At 47.9% G+C, this 26,066-nt stretch overlaps 1 protein-coding gene across 3 annotated transcripts in view; it reads right to left on the bottom strand.

Moving 5' to 3' along the window:
• Nucleotides 1-802: 802 nt before the first annotated feature.
• The window catches only part of LOC134626598 (caskin-2-like), a 53,055-nt gene continuing 27,791 nt past the window's right edge, over nt 803-26,066 (bottom strand). The window contains exons 6-21 of one of the 3 annotated variants that reach the window (XM_063472556.1): nt 24,835-24,930; nt 22,025-22,155; nt 20,271-20,379; nt 19,922-20,030; nt 18,328-18,422; nt 17,501-17,618; nt 16,213-16,287; nt 14,855-14,985; nt 14,126-14,192; nt 8,743-8,840; nt 8,347-8,457; nt 7,253-7,354; nt 7,018-7,156; nt 5,270-6,937; nt 3,856-4,138; nt 803-3,599 (exon numbers count right to left, since the gene is read on the bottom strand). In XM_063472556.1, the coding sequence (XP_063328626.1) occupies nt 3,503-3,599; nt 3,856-4,138; nt 5,270-6,937; nt 7,018-7,156; nt 7,253-7,354; nt 8,347-8,457; nt 8,743-8,840; nt 14,126-14,192; nt 14,855-14,985; nt 16,213-16,287; nt 17,501-17,618; nt 18,328-18,422; nt 19,922-20,030; nt 20,271-20,379; nt 22,025-22,155; nt 24,835-24,930 (3,429 nt within the window). In that variant the 3' untranslated portion in view covers nt 803-3,502. Of the gene's footprint in view, nt 3,600-3,855; nt 4,139-5,269; nt 6,938-7,017; nt 7,157-7,252; nt 7,355-8,346; nt 8,458-8,742; nt 8,841-14,125; nt 14,193-14,854; nt 14,986-16,212; nt 16,288-16,891; nt 17,066-17,500; nt 17,619-18,327; nt 18,423-19,921; nt 20,031-20,270; nt 20,380-22,024; nt 22,156-24,834; nt 24,931-26,066 lie in introns of all 3 variants that reach the window. The other 2 variants (XM_063472555.1, XM_063472557.1) reach the window with 2 other exon arrangements.

Consider the following 26,066-nt stretch of genomic DNA (forward strand, 5'->3'; position numbering starts at 1 on the left):
GTTGGTCAAGTTCGTAACTAATTACTATTTTCAACTAATTCTCCAAGAAAGTAATTCCATTACTTTACTGATTACTTATTTTCAAAAGTAATTAGTTACTTTATTGCTTAGTCACTTTTTAAAAACATGACACACAATCTAAATACGTAATAAAGCAACAGGCCTTTCACACGCATGTTGCATCAAGCAAAAATTTCATTATATGCAGTCTTAGACTTTAACATTTAAACCTATTTCTTGCATATTCCAGCATATAAAATAAAAAAATGTTTTGTGTTTACACTCACTCTTTCAAATGTGGAGGTGGAGGTTTGCCCACAGCGGTCATGTCAGTGAGGGGATCTGCGGTTTCTCTGTCACGTTCGTGCTCGCTCAGAGTTGAAGTTTAATTTTTTGCTGTAGGAAGAACTTTTCTTCCCACACAGAGTGAACAGTGGACACTAATGTTTTTGTCACTTTTTACAGAATCAAACTCAAAGTAATGTGATTACTTCCACACTTTAAACGCAGCACGGTCGTACTCTCTCCATCATTCCATATTATCCATTGTTGATCTGCACGTCTGTTGCTGCCACGGACGCCACACGCTCGTGCGTCATTCTCATGAGACACTCACACAAGCAAAATCACGGTTTAGTAACGCAGCGTGCTTACGGGAAAGTAACAGTAATCTAACTACTTTTTTGCAATAGTAATCCCTTAATTTACTTGTTACTTGAAAAAGTAATCGGCCCATCTGTGGTGAAGCTGTGTGTGTGTGTCAGTGTCACAAGTATGAGTAAAGAAACCCCAAATCAGGACAGTATGTATATTTAATGGTTAAACAAACAGCTCAGAGGACAAAAGAACACCCCCCCCCCAAAAAACCCCCCAAAAAAACAGCAGCGCACACACAGATATCATCCAGCTCGACAACACACTACACTTTGACCCATTACATATTTACTGTTTCTGGAGATTATTTTGGAAGATCATGTTTCAGTGATTCTGTTTTTCCAACGCAGCTCCGTAAGGTAGAAGAAAAAAATAACACGTTTTAAGCTCTGATATAAAACATTGATAGACAAAAGCAGGTTGTATGAAAGACTTAAAATTATTGCTAAAATGTTAAAAAGGTGACATGTCATAACGGATGCACTGGCCTATCGTTAATGTGGGGAACTCCTCAGGGAATCCTCCTGGGTCCTCTTTATTTGCCCTGTACAGTCAAATATCTGAAAATACAGCTGCATGACCTTCTGTGCTGATGATATCCAGCTTTATATGTGTGTGTAACACCTGTTAAGGATGTTAGTACTTGGGTGCTTCATAAATAGCTATGTTAAACTTCAAACACCACCTTAAAACCTTTTTTGTTACTGGCCCTGAATGGAGTATTTGCCAGTAACCCAGCCACAGTGGGAACATTACTTTGATTTCAAACACGTTTCAGCAAAACTTTTATATCACGGAGCCGCTAACCTTTTAAGATTAACCAATAAACAAAACAAAAGTGGTACTGCTGCCATCTGTTTGGCCAGCTGAGATGGAAATCTTAGTCTGGCATATTGGGAACAGGAGTCATGGAGCAGCCATGCATACAGGGATTTTCCTGAGAATCACAAATCCAAAGCAGAGCATCTCATTCACACAGAGACCACACAACGACGGGACAACAACAGACAGCGCACAAATGAAACATTCAGAGCAAGCATGGTAATATAGCATGCTAAATATGGACACTGTATCCATACACTGCAGGCTAGACATGAAAATAACATTTCAGAAGCATTTTGCAATAACGACAAGCGTAACAGCTCCAAATTTCACTCATTTTCTTTTAAAGGAAATGTTTATGAAAATCTGTACAGACCTTTGGTTGGATATGTACTCCTGTATATACTTCTACTAGTGTACAATATACATATTTAGATAACTCTAATTTAAATACTAATTTGGCTAAAATGAATATAAAAAAATAACATGTATATATAAGTGTCCCATGCTGTGGTCAGCTGTCCACACGTGAAATGAGCTTAATATGCTTTTCTTCCCTTTGAACAAACAACACAGTCGAGCACTTTTACAGGTGTTCATAAACACACATACGCGTAGAAAAAGGTTATTTTAACCATCGCAGACACACTGAGCGGGAACTTATTACACAGGGTTAATATCTGTATAAAATAGATTTCTTTAAATATTACAAAGGTAAAATTTGAAATGGTTCGACAGAGTAAAAACAGTCGAAGACCATCCAGGTTTTGTTTCAGCAGCAAGAAAACAAAGTACGATAACTACAGATTCAGGTTACAACAGTTCCCGATTTCAGGAACACGAATGACAGGTTTTGAGCACAGTCAAAGGAAAAGAGCAGAAAATTCAGTCTGCTTGCATATAAAGTTATATTTAAATGGTCACTTGAAAATACATTTCATTTTAAAAGTTTACACTTACTGATTGGCAACCTCATAGGTGGCACATATTGACTATACGTGTCGTCCACATTCTCTTTTAGCTCCATTTTTGGTGTTGATGTTGAGCAAGTCATTTAGTGTTTTTCAGAGTTTTCATTACTGCTACTGGAAACTCAAACTCGAAATGTTCTAGAAACCAAAACTAGGAGCTAAAAGAGGCCAAAAAGTCCCAGAGATGGTGCCAGTGCTCTATGACAGAAGCTGCCACTGCTCAAAAAACCGAGGACGTGTTTTATAATGAGTGCCACTGATACCAATAGATGCTGGTTAAAAAAAGGAAAAGGAATCAGCTTCCCTGCAGAAATACACAGTCAATAGTCTCTTTTCCCACTGACAGTCGGTGTGGTGTGCCGTTGCTTAGTTTGGGCCCTCTGATGATTCAAGTGCCTGATTTGGAAATGATTGCTCTGGTAGTACGATCCTCGGGTTAATGGAAGGCCACTGAATGAAAGCGTTGGTTTCTGAGCTTACCTCGTCTCTGCCTGCTGAAGTCTCTATTACGTAAGAGCTAAAGTACTTCACTGTTTTTACTGCTCGTTAGCACGATGAGTTTCCAACATTTATTCAGTATCCACACAGCAAAAATGGTACCAACCATGAACTCCACTCTTATTTCATACATGCAGTCATAGTTCATCATTCTGACTGGTAACCAGTATTATGGTCTGTAGTAGGTCTTTTATCAGGAAGCTGTGGGAGCCGGAGCTGGACAGCAGGTGATGGCGAGACTTTTGTGCCCTTTGATGTCCGAAGCATAAAAATTCATGTTACAGTATTCGTGTTTAACAGTGATATAATATTCAGCTCAGGGTTTCTCCTTGCAGTGTGCTCCTTCAACGTTAGCTTAGTTTATCTTTGAAAAGACACTAAAGAGCCACGCCGACCTGGAACCAGAAACCAGACACAGCTGTGGGTTAGAAATGTAGACGACTCCGTTTGACTAAGTGCTGGTGTTCAGGCGGAGGCAGTAGCTCCTCCCACTGGGCAGGCCTTCTTCTTATTCCATATGTCACTTCCTGAGGTTTACGTTGGGCTTTCTGTTTATTTCAGTCCAACATGGCATCCAGCTGGTCGGCCAGGTCATCGAACATGTTGCCGATGTCGTCCAAAATGGTTCCTGCAGACCTCACTTGGCTCGGTCCACTGGTGTTAAAAAATGAGACACAAATACACATTACTTATGATGCAAACACAGAAGAGAAGAAAAATCCAAACAAAACATCCATATCCCTGGCAGCTTTACAATTCTTGTGTATATAGTCTGAAAGCTGGTGTGACACCAGATAATTACCAAATTAAGGCCAAAACAAAATGCTTCAGTTGCTATGGGAAGGGCAACCATGCTGGGGAACATGAGGCGACTATGATTTTGACCTGACCCTCAGGTGGGTGATCTTACCTGTCAGAGCTGTTCCCCACGTTCAGTTTTCTCTCGACGTCTTTTAGAGCTGCTGCCAGAGATGTGCTGGTCTGGTCCAGTCTCTGCTGAGCCACCTCCACCCCCATGGACGGCTCAGGGGGAAGACCTGGACCCAATGCATATATGTGAGACCTCCCAGCTGCCAGAGACGGGCTCTGGGGGGCCTGAGTGGATGGAGCTGGAGGCCCGTGGGCGGGTGAGGATGGAGAGGCGAAGGCCAGACTTTGAACCACACTGACTGTCACAGTAGGAGACGACAGTCCTGCAGAAGAAGATATCCATGAAGTAAAACACCAACAAGTGCCAAGTGAAGGTTGAGACGTGTCAACCTACATCCAAGTCAAGTTACATCCTTTCATCCATCCATGATGCACTCAGCATTTCTTCTTCAGTCACCTTTCTCACTCACTATGTGTTAATAGACCTCTCTGCATTGAATCATACTTGTTATTAATCTCTGTCTCTCTTCCACAGCATGTCTTTATCCTGTCTTCCTTCTCTCAACCAATCACAGCAGATGGCCCCGCCCCTCCCTGAGCCTGGTTCTGCCGGAGGTTTCCTGTTAAAAGGGAGTTTTTCCTTCCCACTGTGCTTGCTCATAGGGGGTCATATGATTGTTGGGTTTCTCTGTATGTATTATTGTAGGATGTACCGTACAATATAAAGCACCTTGAGGCGACTGTTGTTGTGATTTGGCGCTGTAGAAATAAAATTGAATTGAATTGAATCATATCATCCATCCATTCTAATCTTCCTTTCCATATCAAGTTCCACCATACCATCACTTACAAACACGACTGAGATACTTCTATCTAGCAAATCTGCAAATTTGCAATAGTACCAAGTTAGAGAGGCAAGGCTTAGCTGATCTGCACATGTGCAGAGGCGAGAGAGTGGATATTTGGCGAAAAGATGATGAAGATGGAGCTGCCAGGTAGGAGAAAAAGAGGAAGACGTGCAGAGGGTTAGTATGAGAGAAGAGGATGCTGGGACAGAGTGAGGTGGAGGCAGATGATCCACTGTGGAGACCACTAAAGGGAGCACCCAAAAGAAAAAGAACCAAGACCCAGGAAAGCTTCTAAGTCCAAATCAAAAAGTCCAAAGTCCAAAAGTCCCAGTCTCAAGCTCTGTCTAGAAATAAAAGACCAGCAAGTCTCAAAGTAAGTACAACATGCCCCTACTCCAAGCCCAGAACCAAAGTTCCAGTTTCTCTTTCATCCAAGTGAAACCAGAGGGCGTAGTAACAGATCACAAGTCAAAGAAAGTAGGACTTGCATGTTTCATCTATAGTCAAATCAGAATTCAGTCAGTTACTGAGCCCACATTTCCTTAAGAAGCAGAATCTGCGGGTTTTATAATGTTACAGCGTATTAGTGAGGTGTGAGTATCTTACCCTGTGAAGCCAGCAGACTGTGCCGGACAGGTTTTGGGGCAACAGCAGGTTTTGGGGAGAGAGGAGGTTTAATGGGGGAACCAGTTGCTGGACTGGCTGGCCTCTCCACGTTGGTCTCACTAATCCTCAGACTGACCTCCGGGTTCAGGGATGGAGGCCTCCTGCTGCCAGACTCAGGCTCGGTGGCCCCTGCTCCCTCTCTGCTGGGGGACCCTTCTCCCTGCTCCTTGTCTTTGGGTTTGTGTCGGCGCTTCACCGTGTCCGACTCCTTCAGATTAAACTCCGGCACCTCCAGATTCTTGGCCGCTGGCTTATCAGGAGGCTCCAGCACGGCCTCAGCCCTGGGCGGACCTGGAGCTTTGGGCCTCTGTTTGATGGTCAGGTTGCCCTCTTCGGCGAAGGGGATGCACTCGCTGGAGCTGTTCTGAGGTGACGAGGAGCGTTCCAGTCCATGACCGTTTGACTCTTCTTCCTCGGAGTCTGATTTGACCCCTCGGTCCTGCTTAGTGCTGCCGTTGTTCTCGGTGGAAACACACTGGCTCTTCACCCTCCTCCTTACTCCTGCAGCCTCGGAGCTGAGGGAGGGAGATGGAGCCTCATGCCGCACAATATCTGGTGTGGACCCTGAGCTGCTCTTCCCCTCTGCGCCGCTTTCCAGGGAAGCTGCGATGCTGCGCACGCTCCCCGGACTGTCAGTCACTATGCCGCCAGAGGACGAAGTCGTGCTGCTGTCGCTTAGCTCGCCACTGGTGGTGCTGCTCACTGAGCTCAGTCTCTTTGGGGGAGGAGGAGGGGGACCTTTTTTCCGGGCACGGACAGCAAATGACTGACTGCGTCCCACGCTGCCATTTTTGTCTGGCTGCAGTCGAGCCAGCTGGTTGCGGCCGGGCTTGCGCGTCAAAGTGGCGTAAGATGGCACGTTTCCAGCACGCATCAGCTCCTCATCGTCCTCATCGGGCTCTCCGTCTGACAGAGCGTAGCGGGTCATGCTCTGGGTGCGCTTGTTGGGTGGTGTCAGGGTCATAGCGTGGTTCTGGTGCCTGGGAGACGAGTTCAGGTCTGTGGAACCGCACTGAGAGTACAGGTAACTGAACCCCTTTAGGGTTGGGGAGCCATGAGGGGAGGTGCCTTGGGATCCAGGCAGTTTGGGCTTTGCTGGGATGGCCGGGTACTTGAACACAGTGGCCGTACCCAGAGGAACCTGTTTTGGCAGAGGCTGCTGCTGTAGGGGCCTCTGGTCCCATCCCTCAGGAAGATTCCTCTCCTTGGCGGGGCTGCCCTCCAGGCTCTCCTGGGACCAGTTCTGGGGGGTGATGGAGGCTGTAGGAGGCTCCTGCGAGCGTCCGGACCCTCTGGACCGGGTGTCAATGCTCTCCTGGCTCTGGGACATCCCTACCGCATTCTTGATGGCCAAACCTTCCTCGCAGCCTCCGTAGTGGCTTGACATTGCTGTCTGAAGCTCGGCGCTCAGCTCGCTGTCCTGGAAGGTCAGCATCTTCGGGGTGTGAGGCGAAGAGCATTCGCTGCCAGCGTCAGCCTCAATGGCGACCAGGTGAAGGGCTCCGGGACCTTTGCGTCGCAGCGTGCCTTGGCCTGATTCAGCCTGAAGGATCGCTCTCTGGATGTCACACAGCTTCTTAACTGCCAACATCAGCTTCTTCTGGTGGCCTGGAAGCAAATTGAATCATCAGACTCAAAACGCAGACAGAAACACAATCCACAAACTCAAAGATCCAACGAGTCCTCACCCAGCTTGGTGATGCCGATCTCCTGCAGATCCTCCCAGGTGAGGTCTTTGACGATGCTGATGGAGTCATAGCCATTTTCTGAGAGTTTTTTGTGGTACTGCGGGAGGCCGATGGCACTGAGCCACTCGCAGAGATCAGACTGTGAGAAAAGGCCACGTGAGTTGGATCAGGTGAAAAATCAGAGTACTGAGCTTATTATGCAGCGGGGTGTGCATGAAACAGCGGACAGTCTTACTGGGATGTACTCTGGCAGCCACTCGGGGATGTTCAGGTTGTTGATCTCGATGGAGATTTTCTTGCGGTGTCCTGGTTTGGTCACTCCGATGGCCGTGAGATCCTGTACACATTAAACATCAGTGAGTCACTCCACATGCAGAGCCGCATAGTCCTGAGACTGCATCTGAGACTGAGTTTATATCAGTGGTTCACAGTCAGCGTGACACGGGTGAATACTTCACTGGATTATTCAGTTAATCACAAATCAAAGAAGAATCTGTTTGTCTGTGAAAAAAAGGTTCTGTAATTTTGATGAAAGTTTTTACATTGTGTCAAGAATATTTTCGAATTATGAAATACTCTTTAACTTTCGCTGATCTTTAGATCATTTTAAACCGGAATAAATAGTGAATTACAATTTACACATTTACAAACGTTTCGCTTCTAATTTTTCTTTCTAACATTTATAAAAATTTCTGTCACCACTGTGATGTCACCTGTTGGTTTTTGAAGCTTGTGAGCTTTTTTTTTCGGAATCAGAAACCTTTGGGCAACAAGGGGCGTGGATCTGGCAAATAATTTTTTCATGACATCTAATAGAATTCTAGAATTTTATTAGATGTTGTTAAGAAGGAGGAAGTCATCTACATAAACTAAACAGTTTGTGTATCAGGCTGTAAACACGTTTGTTTCTGCTGTAAAGTTTTAGCATGGGAGTCTATGGGGACTGACTCACTGCTGCCCCTCCTGGGTGTTGGAGAAACTGCAGCTTTTGGTGGTTCCGCGCTAGCCTCATTTTATCAGCTCTGGAGGTTGTCACTTAAGTGAAATCACAATGCCAAAATGAGTGTAAAAAGAAAACGCAGAAGTCAAGGGAGAAGAGTACAAGGATCTAAAACCTGCAGGGCGTGTTCAGGTCATTGTGAATCAGGTCCAAGTGTGCTGGGACCTGTTTATATCAGGGCTCCTCTTAGATGGAGATGAAGTTTGTTTTCCTCTGGGTTGGTTCTGATGCAGTGGGTCTAAATTTGGGTCATTCTATGTTGATACTGAGGGCGGATGACTTCAACAGAGGCTGTGCAGTTCTTTTTTAATAAAGGAGTGAAGGGTCACCTCAGGGGTCATCCTGCTGATGGTCGGTACATCATATCCAGCGTTCAGGAAGTTTCCGGTGTACTGTTCGAGCTGGAACTCACTCAGCCACTGATAGATGGCTTCTGCATCCTAAAACACACACAGGTGCGAACACACAGACATTAATTCATCAGGTGATACACGCAAGTAAGATCTTACTTCTTTTAGTTACAGCTTTTAAATAGAACCAGAGGCAAGCTCAGAGTTAGTCAGACAGCGTATATTTCCAATAATCCATCAGTGCGAGGCTCTGATCCAGGAATCAGGTTTATGTAAACTCTCAGTTTGTAAACTTTCCCACGCTGATGTGCAAATTATTGTCATGCAAAACAAAAACTAACAGCATGAAGTTGGTTTTAAAGTGCTGCTCTTTACCTTCCCCTCCAGCAGCTGCTGAGGACGAACAAACTGCTGGGAGAAGCTCTGCTCTGCAGGTCTCTGCACCGTCACTGTCTGCCTCCGAGGAGTCCCGCCTACACGAAGGAGACGATCAACGCAGATCAAACACACCTCAGATATGATTAACTGCAGCACCGCAAAGTGACAGGAGGTAAAATAAGGCAGGAAACTGAACAGAAGGACCAATGTAAGCTGCTCCAGAACACATCTCTGCTTCACAGACGGTGCATTACGACTTTTATCGCAATTTCAGATGTGATTTAAGACCAGTGTTAGGAAGATTACTTTTAAAATGTATTCCACTACAGATTACAGATTACATGGCCCAAAATGTATTTTGTAACATGTTCCATTACGTTACTCAAAGAGAGTAACGTATTCTGAATACTTTGGATTACTTAATATATTATCATGCTTTTTACAACTACATGAATGTACTATGCCCCTCCGCGAATCGCTACCTTATCGCGGTGGAGGGGTTTGTGTGTCCCAGGGATCCCAGGGGCTATGTTGTCTGGGGGCTAGCCCCCTGGTAGGGTCTCCCATGGCAAACTGGTCCTGGGTGAGGGACCAGACAAAGAGTGATTCAGGAGACCCCTATGAAAAGACCATCGAGGGAACAGTTCACCCTGCCCGGGATACGGTTACCGGGGCCCCACCCTGGAGCCAGGCCCAGGGAGGGTCCCCGGTAACCGTGAGCGTCTGGTGGCCAGGCCTTAGTCCATGGGGCCTGGCCGGGCACAGCCCAAAAAAGGGAGACGGGCGCATCTTCCTGCAGGCCCACCACCCGCACGACGTACCGTAGGGGTAGGGTGCAATGTGAGTCGGGCGGCAGCCAGGAGCGGAGGTCCTGGCGGACCAATTCCCGGCTACCAAGACTGGCAATTGGGACATGGAATGTCACCTCTCTGGTGGGGAAGGAGCCTGAGTTAGTGCATGAGGCTGGAGAGGTACCGGCTAGCTATAGTCGGGCTCACCTCAACGCATGGCCTGGGCTCTGGAACCAGTCTCCTGGAGAGGGGCTGGACTCTGTCTCAGTCTGGAGTTGCCTCGGGTGAGAGCCGTTGGGCTGGGGTGGGTATCTTGTTATCCCCTCGGCTTGCTGCTGGTATGTTGGGGTTTCTCGCAGTGGACGAGAGGGGTTTGTTCCCTTCTCCTTCAGGTCAGGGAACGGGTCTGACTGTCATCTGTGCTTTTGCGCCAAGTGGCAGTTCAGAGTACCCAGCCTTCTTTGAGTCCCTGGGTGGGGCACTGGAGGGTGCTCCCCCTGGGGACTCTGAAGTACCCCAGTAGGACAACAATGCTCACGTGGGTAACAACAGTGAGACCTGGAAGGGTGTGATTGGGAGGAACGGCCTCCCGGAACTGAACCCGAGCGGTGTTTTGTTATTGGACTTCTGTGCAAACCACAGTTTGGCCATAACGAACACCATGTTCGAACATAAGAGTGTCCATAAGCGCACGTGGCACCAGGATGCTCTAGGCCGCAGGTCGATGATCGATTTTGTAATCGTATCACCAGACCTGAGGCCATATGTTTTGGAAAATCGGGTAAAGAGAGGGGCTGAGCTGTCAACTGATCACCACCTGGTGGTGAGTTGGATCAGGTGGCGAGGAAGGACGCTGGACAGACCTGGCGCGCCCAAACGTACAGTAAGGGTGTGCTGGGAACGTCTAGCAGAGGCCCCGGTCCGCGAGATCTTCAACTCACACCTCCGGCAGAGCTTCAACAGCATTCCGAGGGAGACTGGGGACATTGAGTCCGAATGGACCATGTTCAGCACCTCCATTGCTGAAGTCGCTGCACTGAGCTGCGGCTGCAAGGTAGTTGGTGCCTGTCGTGGTGGTAATCCCCAAACCAAATGGTGGACACCAGAGGTGAGGGGAGCCACCAAGCTGAAGAAGGAGTCCTACTGGGCTTGGTTAGCCTGTGGGACTCCGGAAGCCAAGGCCAAGCGGAATGCGGCGCGGGCGATGGCAGAAGCAAAAACTCGGGTGTGGGAGGAGTTCGGAGAGGCCATGGAAAAAGACTTTGGGACTGCCTCTAAGAGATTCTGGCAAACCGTCAGGCGACTCAGGAGGGGAAAGCGCTGTTCTACCTGCACTGTTTATAGTGCGGGTGGAGTGCTGCTGACTTCGACTGAGAAAATTGTCAGGTGGTGGAAGGAATACTTCGAGGATCTCCTCAATCCCACTGGCACATCCTCCGTGGTGGAAGCAGAGTCTGGGGACGAAGGGGATGACCCGCCAATCTCTGAGGGCGAGGTCACTGAGGCATTTAAACAACTCCTTGGTGGCAGAGCCCCTGGGGTGGACGAGGTCCGCCCCGAGTTCCTGAAGGCTCTGGATGTTGTAGGGCTGTCTTGGTTGACACGTCTCTGCAATATTGCGTGGAGATCAGGGGCAGTACCCCTGGACTGGCACACCAGAGTGGTGGTCCCCATCTTTAAGAAAGGGGCCAGGAGGGTGTGTTCCAACTACAGGGGGATCACACTCCTCAGCCTACCTGGGAAAGTCTATGCCAGGGTGCTGGAGAGGAGAGTTCGTCCGTTATTCGAACCTCGGATACAGGAGGAACAATGCGGTTTTCGTCCTGGTCGTGGAACACTGGACCAGCTCTTTATCCTCTCGAGGATACTCGAGGGAGCATGGGAGTTTGCCCAACCAGTCTACATGTGTTTTGTGGACTTGGAGAAGGCATTCAACCGTGTCCCTCGGGGGGTCCTGTGGGGAGTGCTCTGGGAGTATGGGGTGTTTGGCCCATTGCTGCGGGCCATTCAGTCTTTATACGACCGTTGCAAGAGTTTGGTCCGCATTGCCAGCAATAAGTCGGACTTGTTCCTGGTGGGTGATGGGCTCCGCCAGGGCTGCCCTTTGTCACCGATTCTGTTCATAATTTTTATGGACAGAATTTCTAGGCGTAGCCAAGTGGTGGAAGGATTTCACTTGGGTGGTCTCAGGATACCATCTCTGCTTTTTGCACATGATGTGGTCCTGTTGGATTCATCAGGTGATGGCCTCCAGCTCGCCTGGGAATGGTTCGCAGCCGACTGTGAAACGGTGGGAATGAGAATCAGCACCTCCAAATCTGAGGCCATGGTCCTCAGCTGGAAAAGGGTGGAGTGCCCACTCCGGGTCAGGGACGAGACCCTGCCCCAAGTGGAGGAGTTCAAGTATCTCGGAGTCTTGTTCACGAGTGATGGGAGAAGGGAGCGGGAGATCGACAGACGGATTGGTGCAGCGACTGCAGTGATGCGGACGCTATACTGGTCTGTTGTGGTGAAGAGAGAGCTGAGTGTAAAAGCGAAGCTCTCAATTTACCAGTCGACCTACCCTCACCTATGGTCACGAGCTGTGGGTAGTGACCGAAAGAACGAGATCGCGGATACAAGCGGCGGAAATGGGCTTCCTCCAAAGTGTGGCTGGCCTCTCCCTTAGAGATAGGGTGAGAAGTTCGGCCATTCGGGAGGGGCTCAGAGTAGAGCCGCTGCTCCTCCACATCAAAAGGAGCCAGTTGAGGTGATTCGGGCATCTGACAAGGATGGCCCCTGGGCACCTCCTGGGCGAGGTTTTCCGGGCATGTCCCACCGGGAGGAGGGCCCGGGGCAGACCCAGGACACGGTGGAGAGATTATATCTCTCAGCTGGCCTGGGAACACCTTGGTGTTCCCCCGGATTAGCTGGAGGAGGTGGCTGGGGAGAGGGAGGTCTGGGCTTCTCTGCTTGGGCTGCTGCCTCCGCGACCCGGCCCCGGATAAGCGAAAGAAAATGGATGGATGAATGTACTATTGCTGTGTGATTTATTACTATTGCTGAAGGTTACTCGCCATACCAATATCAACTAGATTTTTAAATCTTAATATAAAATGAGTAACAGTAGGGTGGACATTAGGTAAGGCTGCACTTTTTGCAGCGATCTCGTATAGAAAAATATTTCTGTATCAGTAATATGTTTTCTTTTTGTCTGTTAATAATCATGTGGAACTGCACATGATTATTTGCAGCTAGCAGGTTATTAATGCTATCCATCAAGTCTAAAAACAGCATGTTAATACGTGGAGATCCTGAAGGCTGCTCCAAAAATTATCAGATTATATTTTAAATATATGTTCAAATTTCTTCCAAACCCCAGCAGCTGTCTATTGTAAGTTTTGAGTGTTTACTAAAATAAAATAAAAAAGCGTTCTAACATCTCAGCTGTTTGTTTTTATTCAGGCATACATGTGTACTATGTTTATTAAGAGAGCTGAAGCTTGTGTTTCTGTCTGTCTGTAGTGATTGTGCTTAACTGTATGAAGCTTATTAGACATTATGAAACAGATGATATGTAAAAGCAAATCTAGCCAAAGTGCTTAAAATACTTTTTGAAATTATCTTTTTTTTCTTAAAGAACTCTACCACATCATGTGTAAGTTTTAATGTCATGTGTAATTAGTACACTGCCGTTCCAATTGTGGAACGATTGCGCTGCGTTCTCGGGAAATCCGGACTCATGAAAATGTGAATACGGACTCGTGTACTTGAGTATTTACAAACAGTCTGCAGTCTATGATCTAACCTCAGCTAACGCCAGCTAATAATGTTAGCTCGGTGGCGAGTAGCCTTCATTAATAGTAATAAAAAAAAAAAATCACACAGCAATAGAACATCGAAGATACTGAATCCAATCCAATTCTTCTTATAAAGCGGTGTTGGAAAATCCTGCCCGTGCACTGCTGGCTCTGTTGTGCTGGCTCCGGGTCCATTGTGTAACTGACACCATTAACAGGACGCTTACATTAGAGCCTCGTATTGAGTGTTTTGTTTGGGTTTTCAGCAATCAGAATCAGTGTATTAATCCCAGAAGGAAATTGAGTAAAAAAAGAAAAAAAGTGCCGCGGGTTGTACTTGAACACGGGCCGGCCGCTCTCAGCTATGCACAATATGCTTGCACGCTCATCCAACTGACCTACACCTACGCTCCACTACATTTAATCACCAAAATTGGAGAAAGCATAGAGAGGGGATAGCCTAACATACGAAACACGAAATGACCGCCAAGTATTCTATTTATTTCAACAAAGTAACTGTATTCTGATTACCACCTATTTAAACGGTAACTGTAAGGGAATACAGTTACTCATATTTTGTATTTTAAATATGTAACACCAGTACATGTATTCTGTTACTCCCCAACACTGTTCAACACACAGATAGTCGCAGCAGATGGCCCCGCCCCTCCCTGAGCCTGGTTCTGCCGCAGGTTTCTTCCTCTTAAAAGGGAGTTTTCCTGCTCATAGGGGGTCATATGATTTTGGGGTTTTTCTCTGTGTGTATTATTGTAATATAATGAATTGAATTGAACTGAACTAAATAGGTACCTGCAGGATGATCGGCCGGCCTGCTAAAGTCTGCAGACTGCCCCGGATCAACAGCAGAGGGCGCCGCCTGCACATAAAAACATGTAAAACAGCAGCGGTGCAGTCAGCGAGCAGCACAGAGCTTCACATCAACACACAAAACACAAAATAAAAAAATTTAGAAGAAAAACAATCAATGAAAAGGCAAATCTGTGCAAATCGTGAAACGAGAGATTTCAGCAAATCTTTAGGTCATCTGAACAAATCAATCATCCGAGTTTTTACTGAGTCTGACTCTCAGGTATTCAAATCACTAATGAGATGAAACGAAATCATCATTTCAACACTGACTGTAAGTCGAATATGAAATGTGTTTCCATCCACAGTGCAGTGATAACTTCTCACAGGGCAGAACTGAAAACACAAGCTATCTGTAGCATCTACAGCCATCAGATGTACTCGGCGTTTCAGGAGTCACATGTCATTTCCTCACCTTATTCTGTGTTTCACGTGATTTGTGACACCCAAGCTTACCGAGGTCTGTTTATGTAAACTCCTAAATCCTTTTCCAGATATCAATAAAAGTGTGTTTCAGGGGGTCAAAGGTCACAGTCGGGCTGTGGTAGTGAAACCGACTCAGTCCAAAACATTTCTGTATTCAACTCAGAGACTCGCCCAGATTAACGTTTCCAAATCTGAGAAACGGGCTCAAAAAAAGGGTGCTTATGTGTCCACGTGCATCCGCTGTACCTTGTTGTCATGGTGACTGGCTTGGTGCTGCAGTCCGTTGGGGGCGTGGCTGCTCTCAGTGCTCTGCCCGCTGCCGGCGCTGCGGGTGCTGCCCACGCTGCCGGTGCTCCCGACGCTGTTTCTGTCTCCAGCTGCAAACCAAAAACACGACAATGAACAAACCCGCCAGCCACCATCAACGCACGTCAGGCTGGAGGAAGCCGGCGGGGGAGATGGGGGGTGCCGGACGGGATGCGTGGGAGCACAGCTGCAGGCACGAGTCTGACCGGGAAGCTGCTTGTGTAACATCTACCTGAGCTGCACGAGCAGCTGGAAAGCTTCTCAATCGAGCCGGAATCACGTCAGGATCAAAAGATTCTCCCGCTGATCCGCCGCCACTGAGAGAAAAGCATCGAATCATGCACAACATTTCCTCAAACACACATGATCCGTGCTCACAAACGCAGCTCTGTAAACGCCCCTGTGGGAGCCCGACGCTCAGAGCGCGAGTTCAGGCTGAAGCAGGCGACACAGCGCATCATTCAGAGTGTTTGGACCCGACACACCAGGACAACTCTCCGGCCTCACCTTTCTTTAACTGCTGGTTTCACACAACTGGCGTGACGAGCAGCGAGGGGACTAAATGATGTATCTGTATTTAGCTTTGAGTGCTGTGAGATAAAATCTCAGCTGTAGCAGGTCTGAAAGCGAGGACTGACCATCTCATTCAGTCATACATTGAAGCGGTGGAGGTTTCTCTCACTCATACAGGTTAGGGTCGCCTGAGGTGCTGAAGCTGGAGGTAACTGGACTTTGTTTTAGGTTCCTGAAGATGTTTCAGCTGTCATCTAAAGGCGTGAAGTCAGAGGAGAAACGTGTTCAAGAACCTAAGAAGTCCAGCTGCGATCAGCAGACCACCACGTCTCAAACTTCCTAAACTCTTAGACTAAGATTATTTCAAAGTGTGTTTTGAGCCAGGAACAGCCTTTTAGCTCTGAGCACGCTTCACCTCACTGTTGAAAAGATTGATCTTTCTGTTACTGAGCACTAAAGCTCGACATCTGAAGCCAACTTCCTGTTTGCTTTCTCTGGGAGCTTCCCCTCTCAAACAGACTCGGCGTCATGGTGGAAGTGATAGCACTGGTGACATCAGAGGGCGCGAACAGACGTACAAACGATTATTCGACAACATGAAGCAACTTGAGACATCACGAGGAGGCCCGAGTTAATGCCAGGCAGCTACAGGAGGCGCCTTGAGACTGAGTGAGGGGCGTTTGGCGGTCTTGGTGTGTGGGGTCCTGATGCAGAGCGTTGAGCGGGCAGCGGAGCAGCTTCAGAGCAGCCGGGGAGGAAGAGCTGACGTTAGTGGGGGCTCTTACCATGACACGAGTCCCTGAGAACCCAGATGTCCTCGAAGGGACACCCAGACTGAGACAGACGGCTCGGAGACGAACCTATCAGACACAGAGACTCGGATGGACCTGGTTCTGTCAGGGAAGGGGAGGGGGGCTGACTGAGGGGGTGGGCTGAGGTGCAGGACACAGATCAGGGGTAAAGAGAAGGTCTGTGGGTTCTGTCTGTAACAGCATGAGGTCAGGGTTCAAGCTACAGTCACACCTGTGCAGGTGAGTGATGAGTCACCTCAAAGACATGGTGACAGGAAGGACCACACACACACACACACACACACACACACACACACACACACACACACACACACACCTTTGTGATCTGTGTGTGTGGCTGCAGTGTTAGCCGTGGATCATTAGCATTAGCATCACGTTCTTTTTGCTTTTCTTTTTCTAAAGTTTTGCCAAAGATGCAGCAACATGTCAGCCTGACCCGGTGTGGAGGAGGAGGAGCATGTAACACGGCTAACACACAGCACACACACTCTGCAGTGTGACGTTACTGTGGTGTGTGAGATAAGAAGGCGTGGTTTTAAAATGATTCATGAACACGAGAACAGCAGTAATTGAACTGATCTGAAACAATGGAGCACCAAACTGACCAATCAGCACAGCGACACCACGACAGTGTGTGTGAGTGTGTGTGTACCTGTGCTGGTCGTGAGGCCGTTGGGCAGCGGCAGCACCACGTGGGTGGGGGGTGCATACAGAGTGTAGGAGTCGTCGGTCTGAGGGGCGGAGCTGAGGCTGGAGGAGAGGGGGGCTCTGGACAGCAGCTGCTGGCGCTGGGTGGGCAGAGAGGCGTGCCGGGACAGGGTGCCCCCTACAGGCGAGACGGGGGAGGGAGGAGGAAGGAGGGGGAGGTTATCAAGCTGATGGTTAGAGGTGGAGGTGAGTGATTATGTGGTGTGGATGGAGAGATGGATGCTGGAAGGAGGAGCGAGGAGCATGGGATGGTCTGGAAGCAAGCGGATTAGTTTCTGTCTCAGGTGGAGGGGGGGAGGGGGAGGGGTTTTAAATCGATCAACTCCTACAGGAAGTGAAGACTCGTTCTACTCACATTGAGGGGGGGGGTGGGGGGGCTTTGCATGATTCCCAGCTCAAAATAATCCTTATTTATCTGATTCTGGGCCTCTGTGTGTGACACAAGCCTCTCTAAGGACAGAGAGACGTATCTGATGCTGCTACTAACAGACAGGTGGGGTGCACCTGACACCTGTGAGAACATTTTTAAAGCAGCGACCTTGCACCGACTGACCGTTCCTCCTGCTGATGACCTCCACGATGGTCGGAGGGAAGAAGCCCACTCTGTCCACCCCTCTCTGGCTGTCGTGGATGTGGCCTTTCCAGCGCCCGTCCACGTGCTGCTCCAACACCTGCAAAGGACGACGGTTTCAGGTGAACTTCCGGCTCATCTAGCCTTAACCTCAGATCACAGCATCATTCGAGGATGATTTCAATTAGAACGAGCTACACGTCAAATGTTCGGGTTAGCGTTTCACGGCAGCAGCTCATCAAAGTCTTAACTAACACATATTAGTTTAGAATAACTATTAAGTGCGTTACCAGCAGAGCTTTGACTGTAAATGCTGTTTTACTACTTCACACCTCCCGGAGAAGGAGTCTGGGTTTTCCTGCTGTTTACACAAGAACAGGAGCGCTGCGCCTCCCCCGCCGGCCTCGGTCAGGTTTAACACTGAGCACAGGTCTCAACACGAGGCCTCGTACCTGCATCACCTCGACACCTTCAGCTTTGCTCACCTGCGTGACTCACTCACAGGAAGTGGCTCAGATCTGCGGTTAGTTCATGGATATGAAATCATTCTGACTGAACTCAGTGTGACACACGCCACCTTCATGCAGGACGGAGTTCACAGGAAGTGCGGACTTGTCTCCGCCTGCCTCTGAGGCTCATTTGTGATTTCATGCTACATTAAAAAAAAACTGAACTGAGTGTTTTCTAAATGTGGCCCTAATACTCGTCACATCTCACACACAGATAAATGTGTTTTGTTTAATGAGTTGTAATTTTCCGTGGCTCCATCTGCATCCCCACAGCTGGCCGGTCAAAGCCGGGCGCCTCACCGTGATCAGGTCTCCGGCCCGGATGTTGAGAGCGGTGGGATCGTGGAGGTTCCAGTAATCCTTCAGAGCTCTGACCTGCAAAACGCCCGTCGCATCTGAAGAGGAAACACAAACAGGAAGTACGTGAGAACAAAAACAACACGGACACGTTCATTTTTAGTTTTTAAAGTTAGGCTTTGTGTTATTTCACAGCTAATAAACAGCATCCAAATATGTATATGCATAACTTTAAGGCACTAATTGTTAAAAACTAAAAATCTTATTTACAAAAAGAAACGTATGCAAAATGAGCTTATTTTAGCTAAGTTAGTTACAGCTAATGTCAGCGCTAAAACGACTTCAGCTGTGCTGTTAGCTTCAGTCGAGGTGTGCAGTTAGCTATCAAACATTAAGCATCTTTTTATGACTTTAGCTCGATAGCTATCCCAAACACCTTCACACACAAACGCTGATTCATTTTCTCCTGATTAGAAACGTGGAAATGACTCATTAGCTTGGCAGAATATGTTAGGATATAACAGTGTAAACATCCACATGTATCATTTATCACTCGCTGTTACACAGGAAGTCTGAGTGAATAAGCAGCATCATTCTTTTGTATCTCTGAGCCGTTTTATGTTCAGTCTTTAGTTTTTGGTGAAATTCAGTTTCAGTTCGGATTTAATTATTTTAATTTTGTTTGGCTGTGAAACGCTCAGCTCTAGTTTTATTATGTAGCGTGTGTTTGGTCAAACTGTGAGACACAACAAGAACACGGACGCTTCTGCAGCCCGACTGTGGCGACAAACACCGCAAACTGAGAAGGAACCAACACATTTCACGTGATGTTAGCCGACGCCGTACCTTCTTCGGCTAAAATGCTGCCGAGTCTCAGTTTGAGTTCAGTGAAATAAACGGAGTGTAAAAAACACACGTCTCCGTTAGGAATAAGAGTTTAATAACAGCAGGCCTGAAATTTTAATGTGGAGGAAATTTCCACATTGTGACTTTCAGGAGTTCCACAAAGACGGAGAGGAGAGAGAGGAGGACAGCGCACGCAGAGAATAACAAGATAAGCAAACGTTTTCTCTAGAAGCTGAAACACATTCGACGGACTGTCAGCCCGACTCTGCACCACAGACGAACGGCTGCTGATGCAGGCGCTAACAGCTCACATCAATAATTCATCTGCAGCGCGTGCCGGCCGAGCGCGGACCAATTATTCATCTCTCCGCTTGGCAGCAGTAAACAGACGGGAAAGTCTTCGTCCGAGTTTCAATCACTGCTTCAACACAACCGCTCATTATTCCCTCAGTCTGTTCCCACAGGAGCTTCAAACGCTGCAGGATTACGGAGCGCGCTCACACGCTGCACGTACAGCGCCGCTAACTTTGATGCTGGATCTGCTCTTTGAAGCCGTGAGAACGACAGATAAGAGTTTAACGTTATGTAACTCCAGATTTATACGCAGCCGCTCTGATCAGGTGATCAGGTACGTCTGATCAGAGCAAAGGACGACAGAGCAACACTTTGTGTCACAGATCTCGTATTTAAGAGGCAGAGGAGACGTGGGGGGGGGGAAGCGAGGAGGAAGCTGAGCTGGGTTTGATTGGACCTCGTAGCAGCTGCTTGATGTCCCTGCTGGCGTGCGAGGTGGTGAACTGGTTGACGATGTCCAGCGCCGTCTGGTTGTAGGTGTTTCGGATGTTCACGTCCACTCCGGCCTGCACCGACAACAACACAACACAAAGCTTCAGTGATATCGCTGCAGGACCAAGCCCGCTCTTCTACTCACAGCATCTCATCCATTAATCATCCATCAAATCTCAATCTACATTTCATTGGACATCAACCGCATGTTTTAACCAGATACTGCAGATCTCTCTCTCACACACACACACACACACACATACACGCACGCACACACACACACACGATGCACGATGCTCTCTAAATAAACTCACGTCCAGCAGCAGTCGGACCACTTCGGTTTTCCCGTACAGCGACGCTTCGTGCAGAGCCGTTCCAGACTTGGTGGTCTTGTTGATGTCCATGCCGGCCTTCAGCAGCAGCCTGAAAGCAGACCAACGACTCACAGCTGGGGCTAATTTTACATCCCTGTTTAGGCTGAATACCTCTGTATTATTGCTGTAGCTGCACACACCGAGCTGAGCAGGTGGGATGGACGCACTTCTGTTTAGTCTTGTTGCCTTGAACTCTGCAGTATTACAGTGATCAGTGATGATGATGATGATGATGATGATGGTATCAGTGGTGATGATTAGGGCAGGGCAATATGGCCAAAAATATTTGTCACGATATACATTTGAAAATGTGCGATAACGATATAACTGACGATATAACTGACGCGAGACAAAACTCCACAACTTTATTAGTGCAAAAAACCCATCAATGTGTTTTCACTTAAACAAGCAGCTGTTTTTATGCAAATTCCTTGCTGACAGTTTAACCAAAAGGCATTTCCAGTGGAAACTGGCCGACATATCCTCAGCATAACCATGTGTAATATCCACAAACTTAAAAAGAGGTTATACACACACAATACAGTAATATTATGTTGAAGCACAGCACGTATCACTCCGCGAGGCTCCTGCCTACGATAGCCGTGATGCTGCGACAATCCATCAAGCGGTGCGGCTTCGTAGCTTAGCAAAGTCATACTGAAACATTTGACAGATTTTCGAGCGCCGTGTAGCACAGAAAATCGTTTCGAGGTCAGTAAACAAACCAGAATTCATACATAAGGCACACGGGATTATAAGGCGCACTGTCGACTTTCAGAAAAATCAAAGGATTGATTTTAAGTGTGCCGTATTTTCCAAAAAACACGGTAATAACGACGGCCCGCTAGCACGCTCTACCAAAAATAGTGCTTTGTTGTGTATCTGACGGACGAAAGCTAAACCAGTTCCACACCACTGAAGTTGCAGCATTTTTACAAACCAGTTCTGGTTCATCCGTTTCATTCAACGATCCGCTTTCACCCTTCTCGTTCTCCGTCGCCGCCTTGTGTGTATGTAAACAAAGGCACTGCGCATGCGCGTTTTACCCATATTCTATCGCCATATTTCATTTTCTTATCGTTGCCCAACATTATACCGGTGTTACCGTGAACGGTATGATATGGCCCAGCCCTACTGATGATGATGTCAGCGATATTATCAGTTTCACACTGAAACAAACAGCGCAGGAAAGAAGAGCCTCTGATTCAGTGAAACAGCTCGGCCTCATTTTCTCTCACTTATTATTCAGCAGGTGAAAGTAAACGTCTAAAATACTGCCTGTTAGATTCAGCTGCACACATGCACACACACACACGCACACACACACACAGAGGAATACTTGTAAGCGGGATGAAAAGCTGTGAAACTGGGTCACAGACGTTGTAGTGGATTTCATATCTCTGCAGGGAATGTGAGGCATGAAGAAGACTCCCAGAAATAAAAATACACAAACGCACGCACACACACACACACACACACACACACGCACAGACACACAGAGCCAGCTCCACCATCCCCGTGCGAGTGTGCCGGCTCAGCGGTTACACCACAGACCACAGGAGCTCTGCCCTCTGATTGCAGCATCTCTGCAGCTCACACTCACTTTCACACTCAGTGTATTCTCACACACACGCACATGCACACACACACGCACGCACACACACACGCAGAGTTATGAAGCGCTCTTGTCTCACCGTATGACGTCCTTGTGCCCGTTGCGAGCGGCGAGGTGCAGCGGGGTGGTGAAGGCCGAGTCCGTCGGCTCCTTCCTCTCGCCCTCCAGCAGCGCCACCACCATGTTACTGCTCAGCAACAGCTGGGCCACCTGAGGGGGACAAGGAGGGGAGGAGTCAAAGTTTCCCAGAGTCAGAAGCTCCCACGGTGCATCATGATTCCTGTTTCCACAGCAGAGCCAAAGCTCGGGAAGATTCAGCTCATTAACACAGAGATCACAAACAAACATCCCATAATTATAAGATCACCAGCTCCGTGTGACTTGGACTTTCTTTCCTCAGAGTTTCAGTGATTTCTATTCAACAAATGATCCAGGACATGGTGACGTCAAACCATGAACAAATCAGACTACCGGGGATCACGTCCCCTCCGCTGGCCCGCCGATCACACACACGAACATATCAGACTTTGTTTCATGTACTGGATGACATGCAGCTTACACAGAGCATTTTTTTGCTCTAACAGGTCGTGGATTACTCGCTTCCACTCGTCAGGTTCCAGAAACGTGTCGACAGCAGGGTGATGGACGACCTGTGTTATGTTCCTGTCATCAGATGATTTAGATAATTATGAAGGTTTGGGTTTATATCTTCCACACATGCTCGTGTTTGTCGTCCCAGCTGATGTCAGCACTCTTACCTCCCCATTCTGGAAAACAGACTCCTGAGCGTTTTTAAAGTTCCCAAATTCCAAATCCTGAAGTTTTGGGCTTCAAGCAGGTTTGTGAAGGTTGACCCTGGACGGACATCCTGAGAAACAGGAAGTCAAGAAAGCTGAGACTTAAGATGAGACTAGTAGACACGTAGCACCTCTTTACTCTGGACTGGCTACCATCATCATCATCATCGTGAGTCTGTGCATGTGGACAGCTGACAGGTTACGTAATGAGTGCTAGCTCCGTCGTCCGTCCATCAGTTGTCAAATCTTCCACGTTCTGCATGTTTTCGTTCACTCGCTACACCCACAGCACGGCTCCACCTGCAGACGACCACGCGGGGGGGGAACTGAACTCTGGGCTCCTCCTGGGGGAAGGACGCGCGCAGCCAAAACCGACTCTGCAGGTGAGCGTGAGCTTACACGCCAGTGACACAATCCAGATGTTTAGTGTGAGACGCAGTGAGACACAGCTGGACGCTTCAGGCAGCAGTGCGCTCATGTGAACCCGATGACCCCGCCCCCAAACTCACATACAGGACTGCTGCGTTGAACGTGAAAATAAGCACTGTAATACTGAGTATTTCCAGCCTGGCCAACTGTATTCTCCCTCTGTTCTCTCAGACGAGGATTTCTACAGGTCAGTGATGAGCAGCTGATAAATGACCTCAGAGAACAGTTATGAAACTCTTGAATCGCAGGCGAATACACCTGAGCTGACAGGAGGTCGTCTACAAATCCAGCCTGAAAACAGAACGATCCACCTGATGAGAGCGGCTGGAAAAGAAAAAAAGTGCTACGTATGTCTTCAGTTCATCTTCTCTTTAAGACCCCCTTCCTAAAAACACTCTACTGTCTTACTGGCCCACTTCTGGAAGCCTACAGAAGGGCAGTACCATGTATCTGTGAACTCCGCCTCTTCCTGCCAAAGTGGAGGCTCCTCACACAGACTGTGGGAAAAACTTTAGCTGTGTCCCAAAACGTCGGCTGTATCCTTCAAAGGCCGCATTTGAAGGCCGATTACGTCACAGCCAGGCGACGAAGGCTGTCTCAATTCGTTGACTCCTTCAAATGCAGCGACAAATGCGTCCTTCATTTCCCCGAATTTGAAGGATGGGTCGGGTGTGTCCTTCGAGGCCCACCATATCCCAGAATTCATAGCGCGGCCCAGCCGATTCCAGTTTCCAACAATGGCGGCCGCTACTAAGTTTTAATATTACTCTTATTAATCTTTCTGGGTCACAAAATAAACTTTTAACATATTTTCAGGCGAGAATGTAGCTGTGTAAACTTCAAATATCTGCTCAATTTATCAAGATATCACATATTTGCAAAAGTGCTGCGACGTTTTCAGAGACGTCTGTTACCCACCAGCTCGATCGCTGACCGGGAGCTCGTGTGTCACTAGAGCTGGGGCGATAACAGTGAACTCCCAGCTTCATCATTTTCAGACCCCCGCGGTCTTTCGCTACTCAGGTTAAACGTGATATATAAGTAACTCGGATAACTTAAAAATGTTATTGTTTGGCTTTTTTCAGTGTTTTATTTGTTCCGGAGTAAATCGGTTTGGCTGAGATCAAAGTTATTAGATTAAATAAAACTTTATTAATCCCTCAGGTGGGTTCCTCCGGGATTTTCCCACAGCTGAATAAACGTCAAACAGAAAACTGATTAAACAGAAGTGTGAGACGGTCGAGAATTTACGGCAGTGTCCTGTTATATTTTAGATATCAAGGAGCAGACGGCCGAGTTTATTAAACTCCACCGACACAGCGGTGACGCAAATCTGAAGGCTCGACCGTCCCATTTCACAGCCGCTCACTTCCGGTCTTCTCGGTCTTCGAAGGATCCGGCCCACATAGACCGCGAAGGCCGGGTCCTCCGAAGGATGCGGCCTACGTTTTAGGACACAGCTTTTGTCTTCGGTCCTTTTTATTCTTTTGCTTTTTTGTTACCGATTAATTTGAATCCATCACATATTTACTTTTTTGAAGGTTTTTCACTTCAGAGACGTTCAGTCCAAAACTAAAAACTTTCACAGTATCTGTGTAAAGTGCACAGAGGAGACTGATTGCAGAATAAAAGTCATTTATATGATCATCAAACACGCGCTCACCTTAACTCGTCCGAACTCACAGGCCAGATCCAGAGGAGTCTTCTTGGCTTTGTTCACCAGACACGGGTTAGACTGATGCTGCAGCAACATCTCAGACTGCAACACACACACACACACACACACACACACAGAGTTACAGTCTTATTCAGCTTTGCCTGGTTCACAGTTGAAAATAATCCTTCTTTATCTGGTCCTCGGTTCAGAGCCGCTCCTGCGTCTATCAGTCACATGATCTCCACCCACGAACGCCGGCGTTAAACACAAACCTTACATTTGTCTGTTTGCTCACTCTGAGCCTCTGATAATCAGGCACTGTGCATGAAAATGGCTGATGCAGTACTTTCAGTACTTTTGTTCAGCCTGTTGACTTGAAGCTGAGAGTGTGCACTTCACTGTTGGGTGTAAAATCCTGTGTGGTGCCGTGAAGAGGCTAAGCTTCTGCAAACGCCGACACAGAGGCGCTGCGGCGTCAATCGTGACTGAGCAGCGCTCCACTCCTCTGCTACTATCAGTCAGCGATGCTGAGACCTCCGCGTGAGCCGTCATCGTTACCACAGCTGCCGCTACCCTACAAACACGAGGCGCTGATTGTCCAACAGGAAGTAAACCTGGAGGACAGGAAGTCACGGATCAATACTTCAGCATCGCTAGAGGGCGCGATGTGAATCTGACTCCACATCAAACACTCAGCTCTTAGTCTTTCACATCAATGCTGTCACGAGGATAAAGTTTCAGAGGATGTGCTAGTATCCACCTAACAGCTCTGTTCTGACCCGGAAACAAGACTCAAACGTCCAGATTAGCACGCCACCGTCGGGGTCACAGATGTAAACTCACCTACATTCATGCTAATCCTGGCCTCAAAACTACGAGCGGTGTGTGTGACAGTGGGACGACTCAGAGCTGACCCCAGGATTAACCCGCAAAACCTGCTGCATTCATTTCATCAACCAAACACCCCTCCTCCTCCTCCTCCTCCTCAGGCTCACATCTGGGCTGCTGCACCACCAAAACTCACCGCTCCAAATCTACCCCTCCCTCCTCCATCAGCACCACCTGAATCCCCACAAACCCGGGCTCCTCCCTCCTGCATCGCGCTCCTGTGGGATTTATTTATTACCCAGAGTGTTTAACAGAGTGACTCACGCTGCTGCTGCCACTGTGCATAAACACACACCTGAAGAAGAAACAGCTGAGTGTGTGTGTCTGTGTGTGTCTGCACGTGTGTGTCT

The sequence above is a fragment of the Pelmatolapia mariae genome, linkage group LG4 (genome assembly GCF_036321145.2).
Source record: "Pelmatolapia mariae isolate MD_Pm_ZW linkage group LG4, Pm_UMD_F_2, whole genome shotgun sequence".
Lineage (NCBI taxonomy): Eukaryota > Metazoa > Chordata > Actinopteri > Cichliformes > Cichlidae > Pelmatolapia > Pelmatolapia mariae.